Source organism: Microcebus murinus, chromosome 12 (assembly GCF_040939455.1).
Source record: "Microcebus murinus isolate Inina chromosome 12, M.murinus_Inina_mat1.0, whole genome shotgun sequence".
Taxonomy (NCBI): domain Eukaryota; kingdom Metazoa; phylum Chordata; class Mammalia; order Primates; family Cheirogaleidae; genus Microcebus; species Microcebus murinus.
In genome coordinates this window covers 62,342,403-62,364,473 of record NC_134115.1, presented here as the reverse complement: position 1 = coordinate 62,364,473, position 22,071 = coordinate 62,342,403, and the positions used below count along the sequence as shown (strand labels likewise).

The following is a 22,071-nucleotide window of genomic DNA, read 5'->3' as shown; positions in this document are numbered from 1 at the left end:
AATAATTACAGGGTTCTAACAGTGCTTAGAATAGTTGTAGGACCTGGTTTAGTTTAGGGGGTTTGCAAAACTTTGCTAAGGAAGTAGCGTTTACACAGATACCTAAATGCTAAAGTGGTATCAGAGATTTGAAATCATATTTTAGGTTAATCTGAAACTCCCTCTGCTGGTGCCTAGCAAAGGAAAAGAATCATTTTGCATACCCTGTAGAAGAACAGAGTATAAGCCATATTTTTTGTTCTTGTTTGTTTTACTATGGGAAATTGGTCCGAAGCTTTTTATCAAATATTCTCAAAGAGACCACAGGTCAAAAAGTTTAGGAAGGCTGGTTGCAGTGGCTCACGCCTGTAAGCTTTGCTCTTTGGGAGGCCGAGTCAGAAGGATCACTTAAAGCCAGGAGTTGAAGGCCAGCCTGGGCAACATAGTAAGATCCTGTCTCTACAAAAAAATAGAAAAATTAGCTGGGCATGGTGGTGCACACCAATAGTCCCAGCTACTCAGGAAGCTGAGGTAGGAGGATTGCTTCAGTCCATGAGTTTGAGGTTGCAGTGAGCTATGATGATGCCACTGTACTCTAGCCCAGGTGACAGAGCAAGACCCTGTCTCAAAATAAATAAATAAAATTTTAAAAGTAAAAAAAGTTAAAGAAGCACAGATCTGGTCCAACTCTCTCATTTTACAGATGGGGAGTCTGATATAGAGGCTGGTGGGGAAGGATCTTGAACAACTCAATGGCCCAGGCAGAGTTAGACTCTAACTGCACAACCCTGGGTTATTGGCATCCCTGGAGGAAATCTCCTCTAGGCTTCAGGAGGGGAGTGGGTTTCATCATGCCAAGCAGCTCCCACCCGGGACAACCTGCTGCTGCTATTACACTCAAGGGAAGTAGTTCCACCCACAGTGCTCAGGGCCCCACCTGCTTGCCTCGCAAAACAGAGTCAGAAGGCAGGTATGATAGACAGGCCTAGCATTAAGCCTCTGGCCTCTGTCCAGACACTAGCACATTTAAGATCTGTGGTCAGATTAGAAAACAGACAAGAATTACAATTCACAACAACTTGGACTGGCTTGCCAGGTTGTAATGCTTCAGTTGCAGAAAAAAGACCAATGGAATTAGGCCTTAAAAGACATGAGTTCAAGCCCCAGGTAATAGATAAAAGCTATTGTTTATTGAGCACCAACTGTATGCTGTAAACCACTAGACTTAATTTTCACATACTATCTCATTTCACCCTTATGACAACCTTGCAAGGTAGACAGATGAGAAAACGTAGGTTCAGGGAAGTAAAGGTTATATTTCTTACATGTTGTATTCATGGTTATTCAACATGCAAGTGGAAAGCAAGGATTTGTATCTGGGTCTTCTGACTCCCAGTCCAGGATTTCCCACCTCACCACTCACTGTGTGCAGGCTGCTATGAGATCAAAAGGCAACTTAGCTTAGGGGGTAGGAGTACAACCTTGGAGCCTACTTTCGGAGTTCAAACTCCAGCCCCAGCATAGATGACCGTGTGGCCTTGGGCAAGTTAATTAACTTCTCTGGATTCAATTTGCTCATTTATAAAATGGTGATGATAATAGTACTAAGTAGGGTTGTTGGGAGAATTGGGTGATATAATCCATACAATCAGCCTCTCTGGGCACAAAATAGAGTGGAAAAGCAAATGGAAGCTGTCCAGCATCTTGCTTCTTGAGGTGTGGTACTTAGACCAGAAGCATTGGCACCCCCTGGGAGCTTGTTAGAACTACAGCATCTTTGTTTTTTTGATACAGAGTCTCACTCTGTTGTCCCAGCTAGAGTGCTATGGCATCAGCCTAGTTTACAGCAACCTCAAACTCCTGGGCTCAAGCAGTTCTGCCTCAGTCTCCCGAGTAGCTGGGACTACAGGCATGTGCCAGCATGCCCAGCTAATTTTTTCTATATATTTTTAGTTGGCCAATTCATTTCTTTTTATTTTTAGTAGAGATGGGATCTCGCTCTTGCTCAGGCTGGTTTTGAACTCCTGACCTTTAGTGATCCACCCACCTCGGCCTCCCAGAGTGCTAGGATTACAGGAGTGAACCACTGTGCCTGGCCTACAGCATCTTTTAAATAGAGGCAACATACTAAGAATGGTCACTGCCCAGAGCAGGCATTATTTAAGTGTTATTAATGATGAGCTGGAATCCTTAGAGGGCGAGTTTAGCTGGAACCTTAATTCTTTTTGCACCTCCTCTCTAACTGTGTACCTTGTCCTTTCCTTGGGTTGTTGCTAATTTTAGGAGGTTTATCTGTTCACTGACTTACAATCTCATGTCATTGGCTGTTCAAACAACAATGTAGATTTCTCTAGAAGGCTTTTTGATTTTTCATATTAGCTCTCTTTATGTGGGTCATTACATTCCTTTTAGAGTTTAATATGATATATGGCAGATGTGGTATTGCAAACATTAGTGGGGATAATTGGCACAACTTGAAAACTATTTGGAAAAAATAAAATTAAATCCCAACCTCACAACTTACACCAAAATAGAATCCAAATGATCTAAAGATGCCAAAGTAAAAAGAGAAAGAGAGAAGGAAGGAAGGAAGGAAGGAAGGAAGGAAGGAAGGAAGGAAGGAAGGAAGGAAGGAAGGAAGGAAGGAAGGAATCCAACAATGAAAGTATTGAATAAAAAAACCCAGAGGCCACTATAAAAAATATTTGTATATTTGACTATTTAAAAAATTTTTAATTCTGTAAGACTTCCAAAAATAATACAAAGTCAAAATATAAATCAAAAGGAGATATTTGCAAATGACATTTACCCAGTATATGATTCAATAGGGAAATAAAAAGAACAAACAGAAATGGTCAAAGAATTTGAATACATAGTTCTCTCCAAAAAGGATATAAATGGTCTACAAATGTATGAAAATATGCTCAATTTCTCTAAAATGCATGCAAATTTACACTTACTCTGAAATATTTTTTTCACCTATCAGATTGGCAAATATTAAAAAGGTTATTAATTCCAGTGTTGGCAAGGATGTGTGAATAAATGCACTCTCACACACTGTTGGTAGGAATGCAAACTGGTATAACCTTTTGGAAAGCAATTAGGCAACATTTATTAGAAATGTTAATATTAACATCCTTTTGATTCTGCAGTTCCGCCTCTAGGCATTTATCCAACAAAAACAGACTCACAAGTGCTCAAAAAACATGCACACAAAGAAGCTTATTGCAGTATTGTATACAAAAGCAAAAGGCTGGAAACAACCCAAATGTCCATTAACAGGAAATTATAAATAGAGTATTGCCCACCCACACAATACCATTATATACCACAGTGCCATTAACAAGCATGAGCTAATTCTCAGCGTTTAACATATAAATTTGTTTAAGATGCATTGTAAAGTCAAGAAAGGCAAGTCATAGAGCTGTATAGTTGGTAAATACTACTTTGGTAAAATAATATATGTTAGCATATGCAAAGGAAAAAACTTAAAGGAATATTTACCAAACAATTAATTGTATTATATTTATTTCTGTTGAGTGAGATTCTGTAGTCCTTTCACTTTCATTCAATTTATCCATTTCTTCAACAAATACTTACTGATCACCTACCATATGGCAGGCAGTTTGCTAGATGCTGGAGATATAATGGTAAACAACACCCAAAGCCACTGATTTCAAGGAGCTTGCATGCTGTATTCCTACAACATCAGAATTCTTTACAATAAACACTACTACCTTATTAGGGAAAAAAGTTAGAAGTTTAAAAGAAAGCTCTGTACTCTTTAGAGATTATTTCACTTCTAAGCCTTCCTTACCTCCTGCCTAACCCGTTGTATGGTCCCCCTGTCCCCCTGCTCTCTCCGATGCAGGGGTGTGCCCCCATGAAGGGAGGAAAGGCCCCTGAACTCGCCAAGTGGGTTCTTGGCTTTGCATAGGAAAGAATTCAAGAGCAAGCCAATCAGCGACAGAAAGTTTATTGAGAGACAGAAAATAGATCCTACTCCACAGACAGAATAAGGGTCCTCTTCTGAGCAGGAGGGGGACACCCTATGGGGCAATGGTAATGTTTTCACATGTTCAAAAACCCTGTTAGGAAACAGCCATATGTGACCGGCATTGTCTTAAGGTCAGGCCATAAAGGTTCATCATACACTGCTGTCACAGAAAGGTAAGCACGTGTGTAATGTATCTGGCTTAGTAATTCATCCATCCTCAGATGGTCCCAGGCTGGTGACATGCTGGTGACTTCCCGGTTCAGGGTGGTTACAGGCTCGCATCAGTCAAAATGGCTGCACTTGGGCTCTCTTGACCTTCCTTTTCTGCCTTATCCCCACATTATCTCCCTCCAATGTGTTTCCTCTCTTTTCCTAAAACTACCTTGACCCCACCCATTCTTTCGGCCCAACTTGTGGCCAAGCTCTCCCATGAAGCTATCAGCAGCACCCCCAAACTGTGATGCCTTCCTTTGAATTGGTGACAAAAGCTAATAGACCACCCTGTTCTCCAATCATGTGGTGATATGGTTTGGATATTTGGGCCCTCCAAATTTCATGTTGAAATTCCATCACCAGTGTTGAAGGGGGTGCCTGGTGGGAGGTGTTTGGGTCATGAGGGCAGATCCCTCATGAATGGCCTGATGCCAATGCTATAATGAGCAAGTTTTCACCTTGTTAGTTCATGAGAGCACTAGTGTTTAAAGGAGCCTGGCCCCACCTCCTCTCTCTCTCTTGCCTCCTCTCTCACCATGTGACACGCCTGCTCCCACATCCCCGTCCTCCTGGATTGGAAGCTCCCTGAAGGCTTCACCAGAAGCAGATGCTGACACCATGCTTCCTGTACAGCCTGCAGAACCATAAGCCAAATAAACCTCTTTATAAATTACCCAGCCTCAGGCATTTCCTTTACAGCAGCACAAAATGGACTAACACATGTGGGATTCTCTGGGAGCCAGAGGCTGTGTTCCTGCCACTTGACATACATAATACCTGGCACTCAGAAAGTACTCAATAAATGTTGGTTGAATAAAGATTGTGTTGGCTATGGAAGTACCCCACCCAGATCGCCCTTCAAGAGAACCTGCTGGGGGAAACATAGTCGACTGAGAGCTTCCAGCTGCTATGTCTTCAGGTCCCTGTGGCATCCTCTGGCTTTTTCCAGTCAGTGACAGAGCATGGTGGGGGTGCAAGAACCTGGCCATTTCTGCCAGATGCAGGACACCTCAGCAAGCAACCTTTGCTTGGGGACTCCCCACTGGCCTGGTTGTGATGGAATTGCATTCTGAAGCTCCTCCCACCCAAGCCTCCTCATTTCCCATTCCCCTTCTTCAAGTGTCATGGGCTTCCCATCATGGGCTTCCCATCAAGGGAAGGGCTCCCCTTCCCTTTCCTTCTACCTTTCCTCTTTATCCTTTGCAGGCATTTTTCCCAGAAAAAAACGAAAACATAAATAAAAACATCTAGGCATCTGATTCTCAGGGGACCCAAACCAACACAGTGATCAATGAAAGAAAAATGCTAGAAGAGAATAAATAAGACTATAGATATGCTTGTATAGGAGATATATGTACAAAGGATCCATGCCTCACAAATTTAAATGTGCATGAGTCACCTGGGAATCCTGCTGAAATGCAGATTCTGGGGTAGGGTGGACCCCAGATGCTATATTTCTAAGAAGTTCCCAGGTGATACCAATGTTGCTGGTCCAAGGACCACACTTTGAGCAGCTGAGTGCTAGACATTTTCCACTGCCTCACTGTGTCTTTTCACGCTGTTCCACATCCACGGAGACCCACTGCATGGACTCCATCAGCAGGCTCCAAGCCTCTGGCTTCCAGTTGGGTTTTCCAAGGAGGAGCTCTGACAGGAGACCACAGGGCAAGAGGACGGTGAAGTCAGAGGTTTATATTCCTCTGGGGATAGCTCCTACTGAGCTGTGACCCTCTATTAAAGGCTATCACTCCTGTCTGGTAACTTTGCTATTTTTCCCTTGCGGACTTTTACTGCTCTCCCCTTTCTCTCCCCAGGCCTGGGGTGGTAATAGCTCCTACTATTACCAGCCCTGGAATACTGCACCACCCCTTGTGGCTCTTAGTAAACCCTGTCCACACTTCTGTAAATAGTTCTTTGGTAAGCATTCCTGAGTTCCTCGGCCAAGTGTGTCATCTGTTCCTTGCCAGGATCCTGGGTACTACAAGTACTGTCCAATACGGGATTTTTTTTCTTTTCTTTTTCTTTTTCAAGACAGGGTCTTGCTCTATCGCCCAGGTTGGAGAGCAGTTGCTGTGATCACATCACAGCTCACTGTAACCTCAAATTCTCAAATTCCTGAGTGTTAGGTCCAGAGCTGAGAAGGAGACACATGAAGCCTCAGGTGTAGCAAACAATGTTTATTTGAGCACCTGGTGCAGATGAGTGGAGGCCAAAAAGAGTGTCCATGCCGAGGGAGGGGAAAGCCTTGGGTTTTATAGAGGGTTTTTCTGGGGGGAGTGAGCAACTGGGCCAGAACAGCCGCTGTAATAAATTGTTTTCAAACAACCAATTTCTGGGACCCTGCATCGGTCTTATCCTGCAGAGATGGGGGGGGGCATAGCTTTGTCCTCATCAGGGGGAAAAGGAATGCCAGCATTGCCACAACTGTCCATGGTCAGAGTTACATTTACAACCTCCAGACTCTCCAGACTCCTGCAGCTATTGTTTCACAGGCTTTATGATCACTATCTAAGTTTTCCATTAACTGCATGTTGTCCTATACATACTTTTCAGGTTCCCACCCTAAGCAATCTCTGGTCTCAAGTGATCCTTCTGCTTCAGCCTTCTGAGTAGCTGGGATTACTGGTCAGTGCCACCACACTTGGCTAATTTTTAAATTTTTTGTAGAGACAAGCTCTCGCTATGTTGTCCAGGATGGTCTCAAACTCCTGGCCTCAAGTGATCCTCTTGCCTTGGCCTCCTTCCCAAAGCTCTGAAATTATGAGTATTAGCCACAGCACACAGCCTAGGATTTTTTACAATAGCAGAAAACAGGAAAGAAGTTAAATGTGCCTTATTTTAAAATGATTAAATAAATTACATTATATCAGTTGAATGGTGTTAAAGCAATCACTAAAAAAAAAGGCAGCAGTCTATAGTTACCTACATGGAAAGATGCCTGAGACATTTGTTAAATGGAAAAAAAGAGAAGAAAATCATGATTCAGAATAGTATGTATAGTATGAACCCATTCATTTAAAAAAGTAAATTATAGGCCGGGCGCGGTGGCTCACGCCTGTAATCCTAGCTCTCTGGGAGGCCAAGGCGGGCGGATTGCTCGAGGTCAGGAGTTCGAAACCAGCCTGAGCAAGAGCAAGACCCCGTCTCTACTATAAATAGAAAGAAACTAATTGGCCAACTAATATATATAGAAAAAATTAGCCGGGCATGGTGGCGCATGCCTGTAGTCCCAGCTACTTGGGAGGCTGAGACAGAAGGATCGCTTGAGCCCAGGAGTTTGAGGTTGCTGTGAGCTAGGCTGACGCCACGGCACTCACTCTAGCCTGGGCAACAAAGTGAGACTCTGTCTCAAAAAAAAAAAAAAAAAAAAAAAAGTAAATTATGCATTTGTTGAGGCTTGGATTACAAGTGATGACAAGTGTGGAAAAAGTAAACCTAACCAAAAAGAATGGGGGGGGGGCACAGATTTTCTGACTCCATCTCTTTCCCGTCACTTGGTGCTGCTTTCCTTTGCTGTGGCTTCACTTTCAGGCAGGCTGTCTTTAAGTGGTGGCAGAGTGAGCACCAATTTGGTTTGCAACATCCTGATATCCTGACAGCTGACAACATCAACAGAGAGGACCTTGTTCCCAATTGCTTCAGCAAAAATCCTGGGTTGAAGACAATCAAGATGGGTTTGGCCATGCACTACCCACCAAACCACAAGGACTGTGGGTGGGGGAGAAATGCTCCCCCAAAGAAAGAGGGTGTCTAGAGGGAATATTTTGTAGTAGACATTTGTTATCCTTTTTGACTGCCCAGCATCTGAACCCCTTCCTACATTGGGCAGTCCCCTACTTTCTGGGGCAGAGCCTACCTCCCAACATTCCAGATGCTGAAAATGCCAGAAGCTCACTTTCCCAGCCTCCCTTTTTGTCAGGCGGAGCACATGACCTAGGTTGGGCCAATCAAACACTCCCACCCCAGGCTCTGAATCTGGAGCCAGTGACACCAAAAAGGGCCTGAGCCAACTCCATGCAGGGAAAGAGTGCAGCTGTGGCATAATTTGGGGCACTATTCCTGGCTGCTGTGCCTTCAGAACTGGTTCTCTGGCCCTGATGGGATCTGTGAACTATGAAAGAACCTTGTACTAAATCCTCTTTCTGCTTACATTATTTGGAGAGTTTTCTGCTGTTTGCAATCAAGTAGCCTGAATAACGCCCATATGTACATGTGCATGCTTGTATATGTGTGGAATATTTTTGGAAAGATAAAATAAATGTACATATAGGTTACCTATGGAGAGTAGGACTGGGAGAGTGGTGGAGGAGAGACAGGGGCTTTACTTTTGCCTTATGCCCTTTTGTACTGTTGGAATTTAGTTTTTGCTTTTACATTACTTTTATAATTAAACTAGTTAGTAAAAGTACATGAAAAGATACTTGAGTGAAGAGACTAAGGCAAAGGTGCAATTATTCAGAATTTTCATGGAAACTAATGGCTTCATTAGACCTACAAAAGAAAGTCGTCTTCACCTACATGGTGATGAATGGGACCAAATCTGGAAGCAAGTGAGAGTGTAGCACCTCAAGCACTGGCTCTGAGTGACTAGCTCTAGCCCTATACCTCACCTGCTCAAATATTTTCCATGGCTCCCCATTGCTCACAGAATAAATCCCACAGTCTTATCCTGGCACTGAAGTACTTTCAGGATTCTTCCTCACCTTTTACACTTTGCCTAGAAGGCCTTTTCTTCCAGGCCTGCTGGCCCAGATCCTAAGGACATGGTTATAAAATCTCTGATGTGCCAAAGCCAAGACACTTATCCCTTCCTCACGCCCTCATTAAGTTTTGCTCTGTATTGTAATTCTATATACATGAGACTTAGTCATTTAACAATCACATATTGAGCACCTACCGTATGTGTGGGATTTTATTAGACTTTGGCGTCACAGCTCACAGTCTACAGAAACCAATTACCCTGTATCAGAGTGTTAATGTTACCACGATGGGCAGGTGGCACAACACAACCTATACACAGGCAGGGTTGCTCTTGTGAGAACCTTCCTCTGTCCCTCGGACTGGATCGCCCTTCTCCCACATCAGCATGGCTTGCTTTCTCAGCTCCTTCAGGCCTCTGCAAATGTCACATTTTCCATGCCTACCCTATTACGACATCTCACCCTCTATCCCATTTACCTGGATTTATGTTATGTTCTATTTATTGTTTTAATAGCACTCATCACCATCTGACATACAAGTTACTTACTTGTTTGCTTATTTACAGCCTGCCTCTTTCCACTGAGAGTTCATTTCCACGGAGATTTAATTTTGTTCCTTGCCGCTTTTCCAGCACCTAGAACAGTGCTTGGCACGTAGCAGGCACTCACATATTTGTTGAGAATGGAGAGGGATTGGACTGGATGTCAGAAGACCTAAGTCCTATTCACATCTCTCCTGCAGCAGTTGTTTAGTCTTTGGGAAGACACGACCTCTTTAAGCTTCAGTGGCCTCCTCTGTAACTTGGGGAAGATCATGCAGGCCCGCTGGTGGCTGGCAGGTCTGCTGTCAGGATCCAACAGTGAGTGTCCAACTTCAGCGGGCATCAGACTCACTTAGAGCACTTGTTAAAATACAAGTTGCCGGCCCCACACCCAGAATTTCTGACTCAGGAGGTCTGGGCTGCGGCCCGAAAATCTGCATTCGCACAGCGTTGCAGTTGGTGCTGGTGCCGCGGTGTGTGGGCCACGCTTCGAAGACCGCAGGTAAGGACAGGTACGTACGGAAGGGCTTGCAGCTGCAGCGACCCGGTCTAGATGAAGGACCGGCACTAAAGGCCCCGCAGAACCTTCGGGGAGAAGAGAACGGACCCGTCCGTCCCTAAATTCAGCCCACAATTATTTCGGAAGCACTAGTTCAGTGCCTGGGGCTCAGTGAGCGGGCACGCCGGTCAAGTCAAGGCTCGCGCAGCTGTGGACTCGGACCCTGGCCCAGCGGTCCCGGGCCGCAGCGTGTGGAGGGCTGGGGTCTCCGCCCTGCCAGGAAGTCTCCAGAGGCGCGACAGGGCCGCTGGCTGGCGGCTGAAAGCTTGAGGTGGGCCAGGAAGTCAAAGTTTCCTCAGAGGTTTCCGGGACCTGCGGTCCCCTCAGACGCCAGGGAGCGGGCGCGGCCCCACCAGCATTAGGCGCGGCCCCGGCCCGGCGCGCGCCCGCACACAGTAGGCGCGCGGCCCGGCGCGGGCGGGCGGAAGGGGGCGGCGGCGCGCGGTATCCGGGGGCGGAGCCGGCGCGGCCGGCGGGGCGGTCGGGCGCGGCGGCGATGGGCGAGGGCGGGCTGCCCCCGGCCTTCCAGCTGCTGCTACGCGCCTGCGACCAGGGCGACACGGAGACGGCGCGGCGGCTGCTGGAGCCGGGGACGGCGGAACCGGCCGAGCGCGGCGCGGAGCCTGAGGCAGGCGCGGAGCCGGCGGGGGCTGAGGCAGCCGGGCCCGGGGCGGCGGCGGCGGCCGGAGCGCCGGTGCCAGTGGACTGCTCCGACGAGGCGGGCAACACGGCGCTGCAGTTCGCCGCGGCCGGGGGCCACGAGCCGCTGGTGCGCTTCCTGCTGCGCCGCGGAGCCTCGGTCAACAGCCGCAACCACTACGGCTGGAGCGCGCTCATGCAGGCGGCCAGGTGAGGGGCCGGGGTCCCGGGGTCCCGGGCGGGGAGTGGTGCCCAGCGCGGGCCGGGACGCAGACGGGGCGCAGGCGTCCAGAACTGCCTGGTGGCCCTCCACAGACGCCCCGGGGGGTGAAGAGTCAACGACTCGTTGGAGTTGGAATGGTAAACTTTGAGAAGTGGAAGCGCTTTTTAATGAACATAAACTCAGAATTTTAGAAACTTTGGCCTTTCACAACAGAATCTGGAGACTGCGAATAGAATCTTAGAGACTCAGTCTTAGACGTGTTCACTCATTACTTGTTGCACCAACGGTTTCCTCAGAACCTGCCTTCCAGAGTTTATAGCGGAATCTCTCTACCTTGGTACCACTGACATTTTGGACAGGATCATTCTTTTTTTGTAGGATGTTTAGCAACATTCTTGGCTTCTCCTCATTAAGATGCTAGTAACCTCCCTGCTCCCCAGTCATGATAATAAAAAATTTCTCTAGACATTGCCACATGTCCCCTGCCAGGGCACAGCAACCCCCAGTTGAGAGCCACTGCTTTACACATATATGAGCAGGTCTGATGGTTGATTTTTCTTTTCATCCCCCGTCTTACATACTACACACAGTTCTCTACCTTGCTTTTTTCACTTAATGTTCTTTGGCAATCTTTCAGTAGTTTTTCAGTAGTCTCACAGTGTTTCATTGTATGATAATTTATTTAACCAGTAGCCTGTTGTTTAGCCTTGTTTCCAGTCACTTGCTGTTACAGTTATGCCTTAATCTGTGCATATGTTTGATACACATATCAGTTCACACCTGAGGAAGTATATCGTAGGCAATTCCCTAATGAGCCAATACAGGCCGTTTGTAATTTAGATATTGCCAAATTGTTCTCTATATAAATGTATTCACTGCTTATGGCTGCTGTAACAAATTACCACCAATTTAGTTAAAAATTTGGTTAAAAACAACACACATTTATTATCTTATAGTTCTAGAGGTCAGAAGTATGAATGGGCCTCACTGGCCTGAAATCAAGGTGCTGGTAGGGCTGTATTCATTATAAAGGCTCTAGAAGAAAATTCATTTTCTTGCCATTTCTGGCTGCAAGAGGCTGCCCACATTCCTTGCCTCATGGTCACCTACCATCTTCAAAACCAGCAGTGATCACATCACTCCCACCTCTCACTCTGAGCCTTCTTCATCACATCTTCTCTGACTCAAACTCTTCCACTTTCTTTGTCCACATTTAAAGCACCCTTGTGATTGCTTTGGGCCCACCTGGATAATCTAGGCCTGCAGTCCCCCAACCCCTAGGCTGCAGACCAGTACCAGTCCCTGGCCTGTTAGGAACTGGGCAGCACAGCAGGAGGTGAATGGTGGGTGAGCAAGTGAAGTTTCATCTCTATTTACAGCTGCTCCACTTCCCTTTGTGCCCATCACTGCATAAGCTCCGCCTCCTGTCAGATCAGCTGGAGCATTAGATTCTCATAGGAGCATGAACCCTACTGTAAACTGCACATGCAAGGGGTCTAGGTTGTGTGCTCCTTATGAGAATCTAATGTCTGATGATCTGAGGTGGAGCTGAAGCAGTGATGCTAGTGCTAGGGAGCAGCTGCAAATACAGGTTATGATTAGCAGAGAGGTTTGACTGTACAATAAATCTAATTAATGCGCTTGACTTATCCTGAAGCCATCCCTCCCCTGCAGGTCTATGGGAAAATTTTCTTCCATGAAACCTGTCCCTGGTGCCAAAAAGGTTGGGCCCTGGTGAGCCCCAGTGTACTTAGTGAGATTTGTGATTACAGCTGTGGCATACCTCAGAGCGTCCCAAAGACCCCTGGTCACCAGTTTTTCCCTTTAACCAAATTTTGCAGGATGGTCAAAGTCATCTCCTGATTAGTTATAGCTCTTTAATTTGTTAACCTTGATGGGGCAGGAGACTCAGAATTAACCTAACCCTTGATTGTTAACTAATGACAATTTAACATTTTTAGAGGACTTTCCTTCTTCTCTAAAATTTGGTATTATAAATAGAGCTTAGATTTGTGGCCCAAGTGTCCTGACTTTGTCACTTTCAAATCAAGAGGCTTTGGACTGATTATATTCCTCTTTATTTTTCAGTTTACCTTACAGATGCTATTCTGGGAGCATTAAGACGATGTATTCTCTTATTTATTTCTATGAGAATGAGGTAGAATATGGCGATCCTATGAGAGGATTAGCATTCATTCTTGTCCTTTAGCTGAGCCTTCGCAGGTCCTGGGTACTTTAAAATGTATTGTTCCTCAGTTGGTGACACCTGCTGTCTGTACTCAGGTTCTGGCTCTGCCCATGTTGAGTTGTGCTTGAGCTTTCCGCTGCCTAATCCATTCCAGAAGCTCAAGTTGAGGAATAATATGCATGGGAGACTTGCTGAAGTATGTGCAGTGTCTGTCCCTCAGATCGAAATGGGCGAATGTACGGCCCCTGTGTCAGCACTCCCCAGGATCGTGCGCTCCTTCCCGGAATCTGCATATGCCTCAGAATCCTCCTCAAACCATGCTCCTGGCAGCCACAGCGTTCAGTCTAAGTGAGCATTGGTTTATCATCCCAGCCTTGTTCTAAAGTTTATCCCTAGATCAATCAGGCCAGGCCATCAGAGGCCCTGTGCCTTTGGTCTCTTGTGTATATTTTAGTATCACAATTGGTTACACTGATGTTTTCCTATTCTTAAAATAATAGATAACCTTTACTGAGCACTTTGTGTAAAGCACTGTGCTACGTGCTTTAAATGAATTAACTCATTCAATTGACACAAAACCTTAGGAGGTAGGTAATATTATCATCTTCATTTTACAGATGAGGAATTGAGGCACAGAGAAGTTAGGTAACTTGCCCAAGGCCACACAGCTAGTAAGTGGCAGGGAGTCAGATTCACACCCAGGCAGGTGGTTCCAGAGCCTGATAGCTTCACTCGTGGTGTTGGCAGCAAGAATGTGACTTGTCAAATTTGCCAGCAACTTCTTTCCAAGGGACATTGGTTGCATGGTGTTTATTTTGGCACTAGCTTCACCCTTGGTCTCTTTACTTTCCTTCCCTGCCCTTCATTACTCCGCCTGCCAGGGGGCAGAGCTGGACTCAGCCTACCAGTGCATTGAGTGGAGGAAATGTGTGCTTAGCTCTTTAAATACAGGTGTTAATTGCTGAAATTAATTGGTAATCATAGCACCTATTCAGAAAGCCCTAGCATCCCCATCTCTAGTAATTACCTATTAGAAACTTAGCATCCACAAAATTACCCCAGCCTTGTTGAATCGTTTTATATATTCAGCATACTTGAATGCTCTCTTGGGCTATCTGAGTTCAGAAAACATTCCAAATTTCAGTATTTTTGTTCTAATTTAGCCCTTTTCCTCTACTGTAAAAATTGGGTATCCAAAAGAGTTGAGATTTGGAGTTCTAGGGTTCTGGTTCATTTTTTGACTGCCACATTCAAATTGGCAGGCTTTGGATTGATTGCTTTTTACTCTAATCTTTAGTTTCTTCATCTGTGAAATGGGAATTAATGAGTTTATCTCAGGGTTTATTAAGATCAAATGAGATAAAAATATGGCAGCACCTTGTAATCTGCTTTTAGGGATTGTGCTAGATTTAGTCTCATGCCTGACAACTGAACAGTATAATCTTTTTAAAATCTCTGCTCCAATGAGGATACACTGGTTCTTCAGTCATTTCCGCTGCCTGACTCTGGACCTTCCCCTACGTGGTTATGCCATTTATGCTTTCACTTACTCACGTGTTCCTTTGATGGAATTTACTAAGCTCCAATATGTGTCAGCCACTGTGTTAGGGGCTGGGGACACAAGAATGTGTAAACCCCATCCTGTCCTTGGAGTGCCCACGGTCGAGTGGGAGACAGGCAATTATAGGAGGGCTTGAGTGCCACCAGAGGGGACCGCAGAACTGTGGGTGCTCAGTAGAGGGGCGCCTGACCTAGCCTGGAGGGTGGTCTGGAAGCTGTCTGAGCTGAATCCTGAAGCAGAACAAGGGGTGTGCTGAGTAGATGACAGGAGGGTACTCTAGTTGGGGGGGGCAGGATGGCAAAGGTGGGAGGGGCTCTAAAGGGCGAGTATGGCAGAAGGGCATGGTATGGTAGTGGGGAGGAAGTGAGGTTGGCCGTGGGAAGCTTTAGTCAGATTTAGGGTTTGGGAATATCATTTGGGGGCTGCATGGAGGATGGGCAGGAGGTAACAAGACTGGAGGTGGAGGTACAGCTTTCTGCATTTGAGTTGATTTCAGTTTGACTTGCCCCCCCTCTGCTCTGGGAGAGGAGGCCCAGCAGCTCAGCCCCTTGAGCTGATTGAGCCAGTTCACCAGGCTCTCACTCTTTGAGAGTGAACCAACACCCGGTGCTGTTAAGGTTCACGTCCCAGAAGGTATTTCTAAGTTCAGCCGGAGCCTCAGACCAGAGTTCAGCACTGGCCCTGCCTCTGCGGGGATGAGGGAGGCCCTCAGTTTAGAGGAGGTACAAAACCTGCTCCAGGGAAAGAGGGCTGAGGAAGGAGAAACTCAGAACAGCCTCACTGATGCAGACACAGCAGCGACATTGCAGTTTCTCCAAATCTGGCACAGGCAGCCCCTATCTGGTCATTGCTTCCTTGTTGGTTCAGGGCTGCTTCCAGCTGAGTCCACCGGAAACACTGCAAAACAGAACTTTTCTTTCTTCTGCTGTTGAAAGAAGGAAGAGATTTTGATGGGAAGAGGCACCTGTTTTCCACTTCCTGGTGTCAGAGAGTTGGTGGGTGCCTGTCTGCCTCCCAAGGGGCCTTAGCTCAAACTTGACCCAGGAAGGTCTGGCCCTGGCTGTGCTCAGCCGCCTGCAGCGAACGTTCCTGCCAGCAGGTGGCAGCAGGCCTCTCTGCCGAGGTGCCCGACTGTCCCTGCTGACCACAGCCATGCCACACCTCTTGGCATGGGGGCTGTGTGTTTGGCGCTAGGGAGGGTAGAAATGAATCAGACATGGGCCCTGCCCATGGGGAAATCAGAGCACAGGCAGAGAGTCAGATTCCCAGGCTATAGACTCTGAGATGTGAGAGGCAGGCCAGTGTAGGGGATAAAGTGAGCACAACAGGACTCAGACAGATCTGGCTCTGACCCTGACACCGCCCCTTGCCAGCCGGGTTACCTTGGCACCCTGTGGAAGGTCAGTTGAGCAACAAGTATAATAGCTAACATTGATGTGGTGCTTCCTTTGGTCAGCACTGATCTAGGTGCTTTATATGCATTGACTCATTTCATCCTCAACAATCCTTGAAGTAGGTACAATTACGCCTCCATTTTACAGATTGGGAAATGAAGGCACAAAGAAGCTGAAATTCTTTCTCAAGGTCCTGCAACTAGTGGATGGGAGAGCTGGAGTCAAACCTAGGCAGGGCAGTTACTCACCTTTGTGATGGTGCATCTGCAGGGCCGATATAGTGCCCGGCACCAGAATGTGGCCTTGTATTATGAGCAGCTGTTATGACTTTAATCATTCATGAGATGGGGATTACATAAGCTGTGTCCTCATCAGTGCTCCATGTTTAGTGTCACTCATTCTCCATCTTCCTGGCAGATTTGGGCACGTGAACGTGGCACACCTCCTTTTGGATCACGGGGCTGATGTCAATGCCCAGAACCGGCTGGGGGCCAGTGTGCTCACTGTGGCCTCCCGGGGTGGCCATCTGGGTGTGGTGAAGCTGCTCCTGGAAGCCGGGGCCTTCGTGGACCCTCACAACCACTCGGGCGAGCCACCAGGGATAGGGGGCAGCAGGGATGAGCTGCTGGACATCACAGCCCTGATGGCCGCCACTCAGCATGGGCATGAGGCTGTGATGCGCCTGCTGATGGAGTGGGGTGCAGACCCCAACTATGCGGCCCGGACTGTGGGCTGGAGCCCGCTGATGCTGGCCGCGCTCACTGGGAGGCTTGGTGTGGCCCAGCTGCTGGTAGAGAAGGGAGCCAACGCCGACCACCTCAGCGTGCTGGAGAAGACTGCCTTCGAGGTCGCACTTGACCACAAGCACAGGGACCTTGTAGACTACCTGGACCCGCTGACCACCGTCAGGCCCAAAACAGGTCAGGCTGCATCCCCCACCCCTCTGTGGCTTCACAGAGGCCCCGAAATTGTGTTTATGTGGCTGAAGCTGAGGCTTGCCCAACGGGAAGGGCACATGGAAATCAGAGTCCAGCCCTGCAGACAGTGAGACTTAGGATGTGGCGTGTTTAAGAATCAGATGGGCATGTCTGTTGCATTCAGGTTCCTGGCCCACCCTCCAGAGAGTCTGATGTGATAGCTCTGGGGAAGAGCCTGGAAACCTGCATAGCAAGGCCACTCTCTCTAACCAGATGATTTTGGTGCAGGTGGTTCTAGGATCCTTCTAGAACAAGGGCCAGCAAACTTTTTCTGTAAAGGGCTAGATAATAAATATTTTAGGCTTTGTGGGCTATACAGTCTCTGTTGGAACTACAACACTCAAATCTGCTAGAGTGAAAGCAGCCCTGCACAATATGTAAATGAGTGGCTGTGCTGTGTTTCGATAAATTATAATACAAAAACAGGCAGCAGGGTGGACTTGACCTTTGGGCTGTAGTTTGCCAACACCTGTTCTAGAACAATGTGCCTAACCTGTTCTGCCAATGATTAGTCCCCAAAGACTAATTCACATACAGTTTGTGAAAATTAGCCCCCTTTTAAGTTTAATTATTTCAAAAACACTTGCCAGTGTGTCCTATATTTTTTTTTTCTTTTTGCCATCTTTGTGGCATTTAAAGGATTGTCTAAACAATCTTTATCAAATCTGCCACAGGACATACTGCGTTTCAAAACCTCTAGTTCGTTGAGCAGTAGGACCACAATATACAGCCTTGGTACCCTCTATCTGTAGTGGGTCTGACTTCAGCGACAGGACTGAGACAACCTAGGGTGTAACAACGGGCTGCAGTGCAAGCATCTAGGGCTGAAAGGGAAAGAATTGAAGAAAATGTCTTCAGAAAAATTAGCAAAAAGGACCTAAAAGAGTTAAGTTTGATACCATCCAAAGAATATACAATAGTCCCATCAATCAAAAGACACTGAAAATTTGGTAAATGCTTATTAGAAATGCACCATTCAGTCAGACCAAATCTAAAATAGATATGTTTTAAAAGCCTGACCAGGTGCAGTGGCTCATGCCTGTAATCTCAGCACTTCCAAGAGGCTAAAGTGGGAGGATCACTTGAGGCCAGGAGTTTGAGACAAGCCTGGGCAACATAGTGAGACCCCATCTCTAAAAAGAAAAAAAGAAAAATACAAAAATAGCCATGAGTGGTGGTATGTGCCTATAGTCTCAGGTACTTGGGAGGCTGAGGCAGGAGGATCATTTGAGCCCAGGAGTTGGAGACTGCAGTGAGCTGTGATCATGCCATTGCAGCCTGGGTGACAGAGTGAGACCCTGTCTCCAAAAAAAAAAAAAAAAAGCCTTTAATGACAGGTGGCAAAAATGAGGGGGATACCAAACAGAAAGGAAAAAGAAGTGTCAACTGGAAGTCTCAACAGGAAGCTGAGGCAAAATTAACATAAGCAGACAGTTTATTTGGGCCAACCTTGAGGATAGCAACCCAGGAGCATAGGTTCAAGTTGCCCTGAATATACACTCTGAGTAGTAGAAGTTACAAGTGGGTTTTTAAAGGCAAAAAAGGGGTACAGGGGGTGGGCTGATACAGAGTTGTTTGTCAGGAATTCTCATTGGTTCACAGGAATTCTCATTGGTTCACAGAAATAACATTGATTAGTGATTGGCTATACATTATTAAGATATAGGATGTGGGCTATAGTCTCATGTGTGGCATTATTAGGTAATGTATAGCTACTCGTGGCAATAGCGAGCGATTTCAAGAGATGAATACATAGCTCAAAAGGTGGAGTAGGATGTGATTGCTGTCTCATTTTAATATCTCTCTGGGCCTGATAAATTTAAAAGGACTCATATTCCTCAGATAAAATTTCTTTTCTTGTAAGTGAAGTTTAGGAATACCTGTCTGAAGCCAAGAGACCTCTTAACCTTGTACAGATTGGGAAACTGAGGCCCAGAGGCGGGGGAAAGCTAGTCAGAGGTCATATACTCATTGGAAGCTGCGTGGGTGACACCTAGGCGGCCGGGATCCTGTGGGAAGAGCACCTTGAGGTGACTGCCCAGCAGCAGCACTTGCAGGGCTCCAGGAGCCGGGCCAGCCGGGACTCTTCTGAGCTTCTGCCCTGTCCGTGAGATGGATGCAGTGACACCTATTGCAAGGCGGTCATTAGCAAAATATATGTTGTCCTCTGGTGTGTGTGGCATTGAGCCCAGGGCAAGAACACAGCTGCAGTGTTAGGTCCTCAGAAAAGGTCACAGTTAGAAATTAGCGCTCTGGTCTCCCAGTATAGGGCTTTGTTCTGGGCACAAGGCTGTTGCTGTCTTTAAAGGTTTTGATTGGCTTTTTTCTGTGGCTGTGGTAGGGAAGGAGTCTTTGCTGAATCTTCCTTCACCCCCACAGGGACCCTCTGAGGAGGGTGTTCACCCATTTTACAGATGTGGGAGCTCAGGCTCAGAGTGGAAAATCCAGAATGTGGCCCCACCTGTGACCACCACGTGGTGCCTCTTCTGCTATGTGCGATTCTTCCTCAGCTTCCCCTCGGCCTCTGAGTCTTTTACTGAGTGCCAGGTGTGGGCTTAGCTCCCGACAGGCCTTGTTTTAGGCATTGTCCTGCCACCTTGGGTTCATGATGTCCTCATTTCCCCAGGACACGGAGGCTCAGACACATTGGTGGACATGGCCAAGGTCACTGTGTGATTCAGTCGGCACAGAGGTGCCTTGAACCAGTTGCCTGAGTCACCAAGCTGCTGTTCCCTTGTCTGCAGATGGGTGGCAGGAGCAACATCCACCTCGCAGGACCACCGCAGGATTGCATGAGATCTCCCTGGCCCAGAGGAAGTGCGTGAGAAATGTCAGCTCCTGCCGCTACCTGTTATCGTTACTGTTGTTGTATTTGACAGGATCAGACCTCGAGTCTTCCAGCAGGGTTGGGTCATGGGCCCTATCGAACAGACCCCATTTGAGGCTCAGTTCTCCCACTCTGTGGCTGGGTGGTCGTGGGCACAACAATTGTTCCTTCAGGACTTTAGTGTCCTCTCTCATAGTCATGATAAAGACTATTCGCTTGTAAGAGTTTTGTGAGGAATAGTAAGATCGTGCCTATAAAATGTTTGTCCCAGTACCTGCCACATAGACAGCATCCAGTAAATGGAAATTATTATCATTTCATATGTTTTTGTTGACCATATATTCAGGTATTTTACAAATATTTGCTTAGTGCCTACTACGTACCAGGCACCATTCTAGGCACTTGGGATACATTTGTGAACAATGGAGACCCAAATCCCTGCCCTTGAGGGGCATGGCCTCTATAGGGGAACACAGGCCATAAAAAGGGAAGAAACATACTAAGTAGATTATATAGTAAGGTAGGTGATAAATGTCAGGGGATTAAAAACAAACAAAAACAAGGGCAAGGGAAAGGAAGTGTGACAGAGTTGGGGTGACACAGGCTGCCATACGAAATAGGGCACTTGGGTGGCCTCCCTGAGAAGGTGGGATCACAGCAGACCTGTGTGCAGACCCTGTGGGCTCCCTGGGAGAGCCCCAGGTGGGACAGCAGCATGGTGAAGGCTGTGTTGTTAATAGTGACAGAGATGATTAATAAATAACATAGTCTGTAGCTCTTCCTGTGAGATGCTGGAAACCCACCCCCGCCCACCAGGGCCTCGGAGGTGCCCTGGTCCCTCCCTTGCATTAACAGCAGGGCAGGGTACTCTTGCTGCTGTAACTGTCATCGTGACAACCCCCCATGCCCCACCATGGTTGTGGTGAGGAGGTCAGGGCAGATTTCTTCTCCTTGGCGTGGGGTAGGGTCCCTGGGTCTGCTCTGATATAGACGAGGAACTCGGAGGCCAGAGTGAAGAAGGGTCCAGCCAGAGTCACTTGGCATCAGGGCCTAGCTGCCCTAGCTTCTTGGGATCAGGCTAGATTGCCAGTGATTAACTTATACCAGATGGTTGCTTAGCAGTCAACCCTAAGACCAGGTGACACTCTTTTCTGTCACAGGGTCTTGGCTTGAGAAAACCCTGGCCCTCAGCAAGTTTGGCTCTTAAATACTGAAAGGAACATGAAATATTTTTTTTTAACTACAGTGCAGAATTTTTTCTTTTTCCTTTGTTTTTGTTTTTTTTTTTTTTTTTTTTAATAAAGAGACAGCATCTGACTCTCACCCAGACTAAAGAACAGTGGCTCGATCATAGCTCACTGTAACCTCGAACTCCTGGGTGCAAATGGTCCTCCCACCGCAGCCTCCCAAGTAGATTCGATTATAGGCATGCATCACCATGCCCTGGCTAATTTTTAAAAATTTTTTTGTAGAGATGGGGTCTTGCTATTTTGCCCAGACTAGTCTTGAACTCCTAGCCTCAAGATCCTCCCACCTTAGCCTCCCAAAGTGCTGGGATTCCAGGAGTGAGCCACTGTGCCTGACCCAGGACCATTTCTTTTTCTTTTTTTTTTTTTGGAGACAGAGTCTCACTCTGTTGCCCAGGCTATAGTGCCTGGTGTCAGCCCAGCAACCTCAAACTCCTGGACTCAAGCAATCCTCCTGCCTCAGCCTCCCGAGTAGCTGGGACTATAGGCATGCGCCACCATGCCCGGCTAATTTTTTCTATATATTTTTAGTTGTCCAGTTAATTTCTTTCTATTTTTTTTAGTAGAGATGGAGTCTCGCTCTTGCTCAGGCTGGTCTCGAACTCCTGAGCTCAAATGATTCACTAGGATTACAGGTGTGAGCCACCACACCCAGCCTTAGGGCCATTTCTTGATAGTATTTCACAGGCAGAATGAGACACCTGATTTCATGGTAGTGTTTGTATTAGCCATTAAGAGTTCTGGAATTAAGTAGCTAACCTTGCTGGGGTGGCTACTGGTCGCTAATAAAGAAAAGAATTGCTCTTTAGGTGGAGTCTTAACATTTCTGAAGCATTTTCTCACTTTTATATATATTATCATTTAATAACCTATAGCAACCAGGTGAGCTGGATGCTACTCCCACATTAGTGGTGAGGAGACAGCTCTCTCTAGAAGTGTGTGCTCAAGTTCAGATGCACTGACTCCACACTTGGTGCTCCTGGCCTGGATGTGGCTCCTTCCTGTTGCCCAAGAGGGCCGATCTG

General features: G+C 46.9%; 1 protein-coding gene across 2 annotated transcripts in view; it reads left to right on the top strand.

Annotated features, from left to right (window-relative positions):
* The first annotated feature begins 10,458 nt into the window (after nucleotides 1-10,458).
* Nucleotides 10,459-22,071, top strand: part of ANKS6 (ankyrin repeat and sterile alpha motif domain containing 6) — a 49,562-nt gene continuing 37,949 nt past the window's right edge. For both annotated transcript variants that reach the window (XM_012769018.2, XM_012769017.2), the window contains exons 1-2: nucleotides 10,459-10,839; nucleotides 16,413-16,915. In XM_012769018.2, the coding sequence (XP_012624472.1) occupies nucleotides 10,487-10,839; nucleotides 16,413-16,915 (856 nt within the window). In that variant the 5' untranslated portion in view covers nucleotides 10,459-10,486. The remainder of the gene's footprint in view (nucleotides 10,840-16,412; nucleotides 16,916-22,071) is intronic.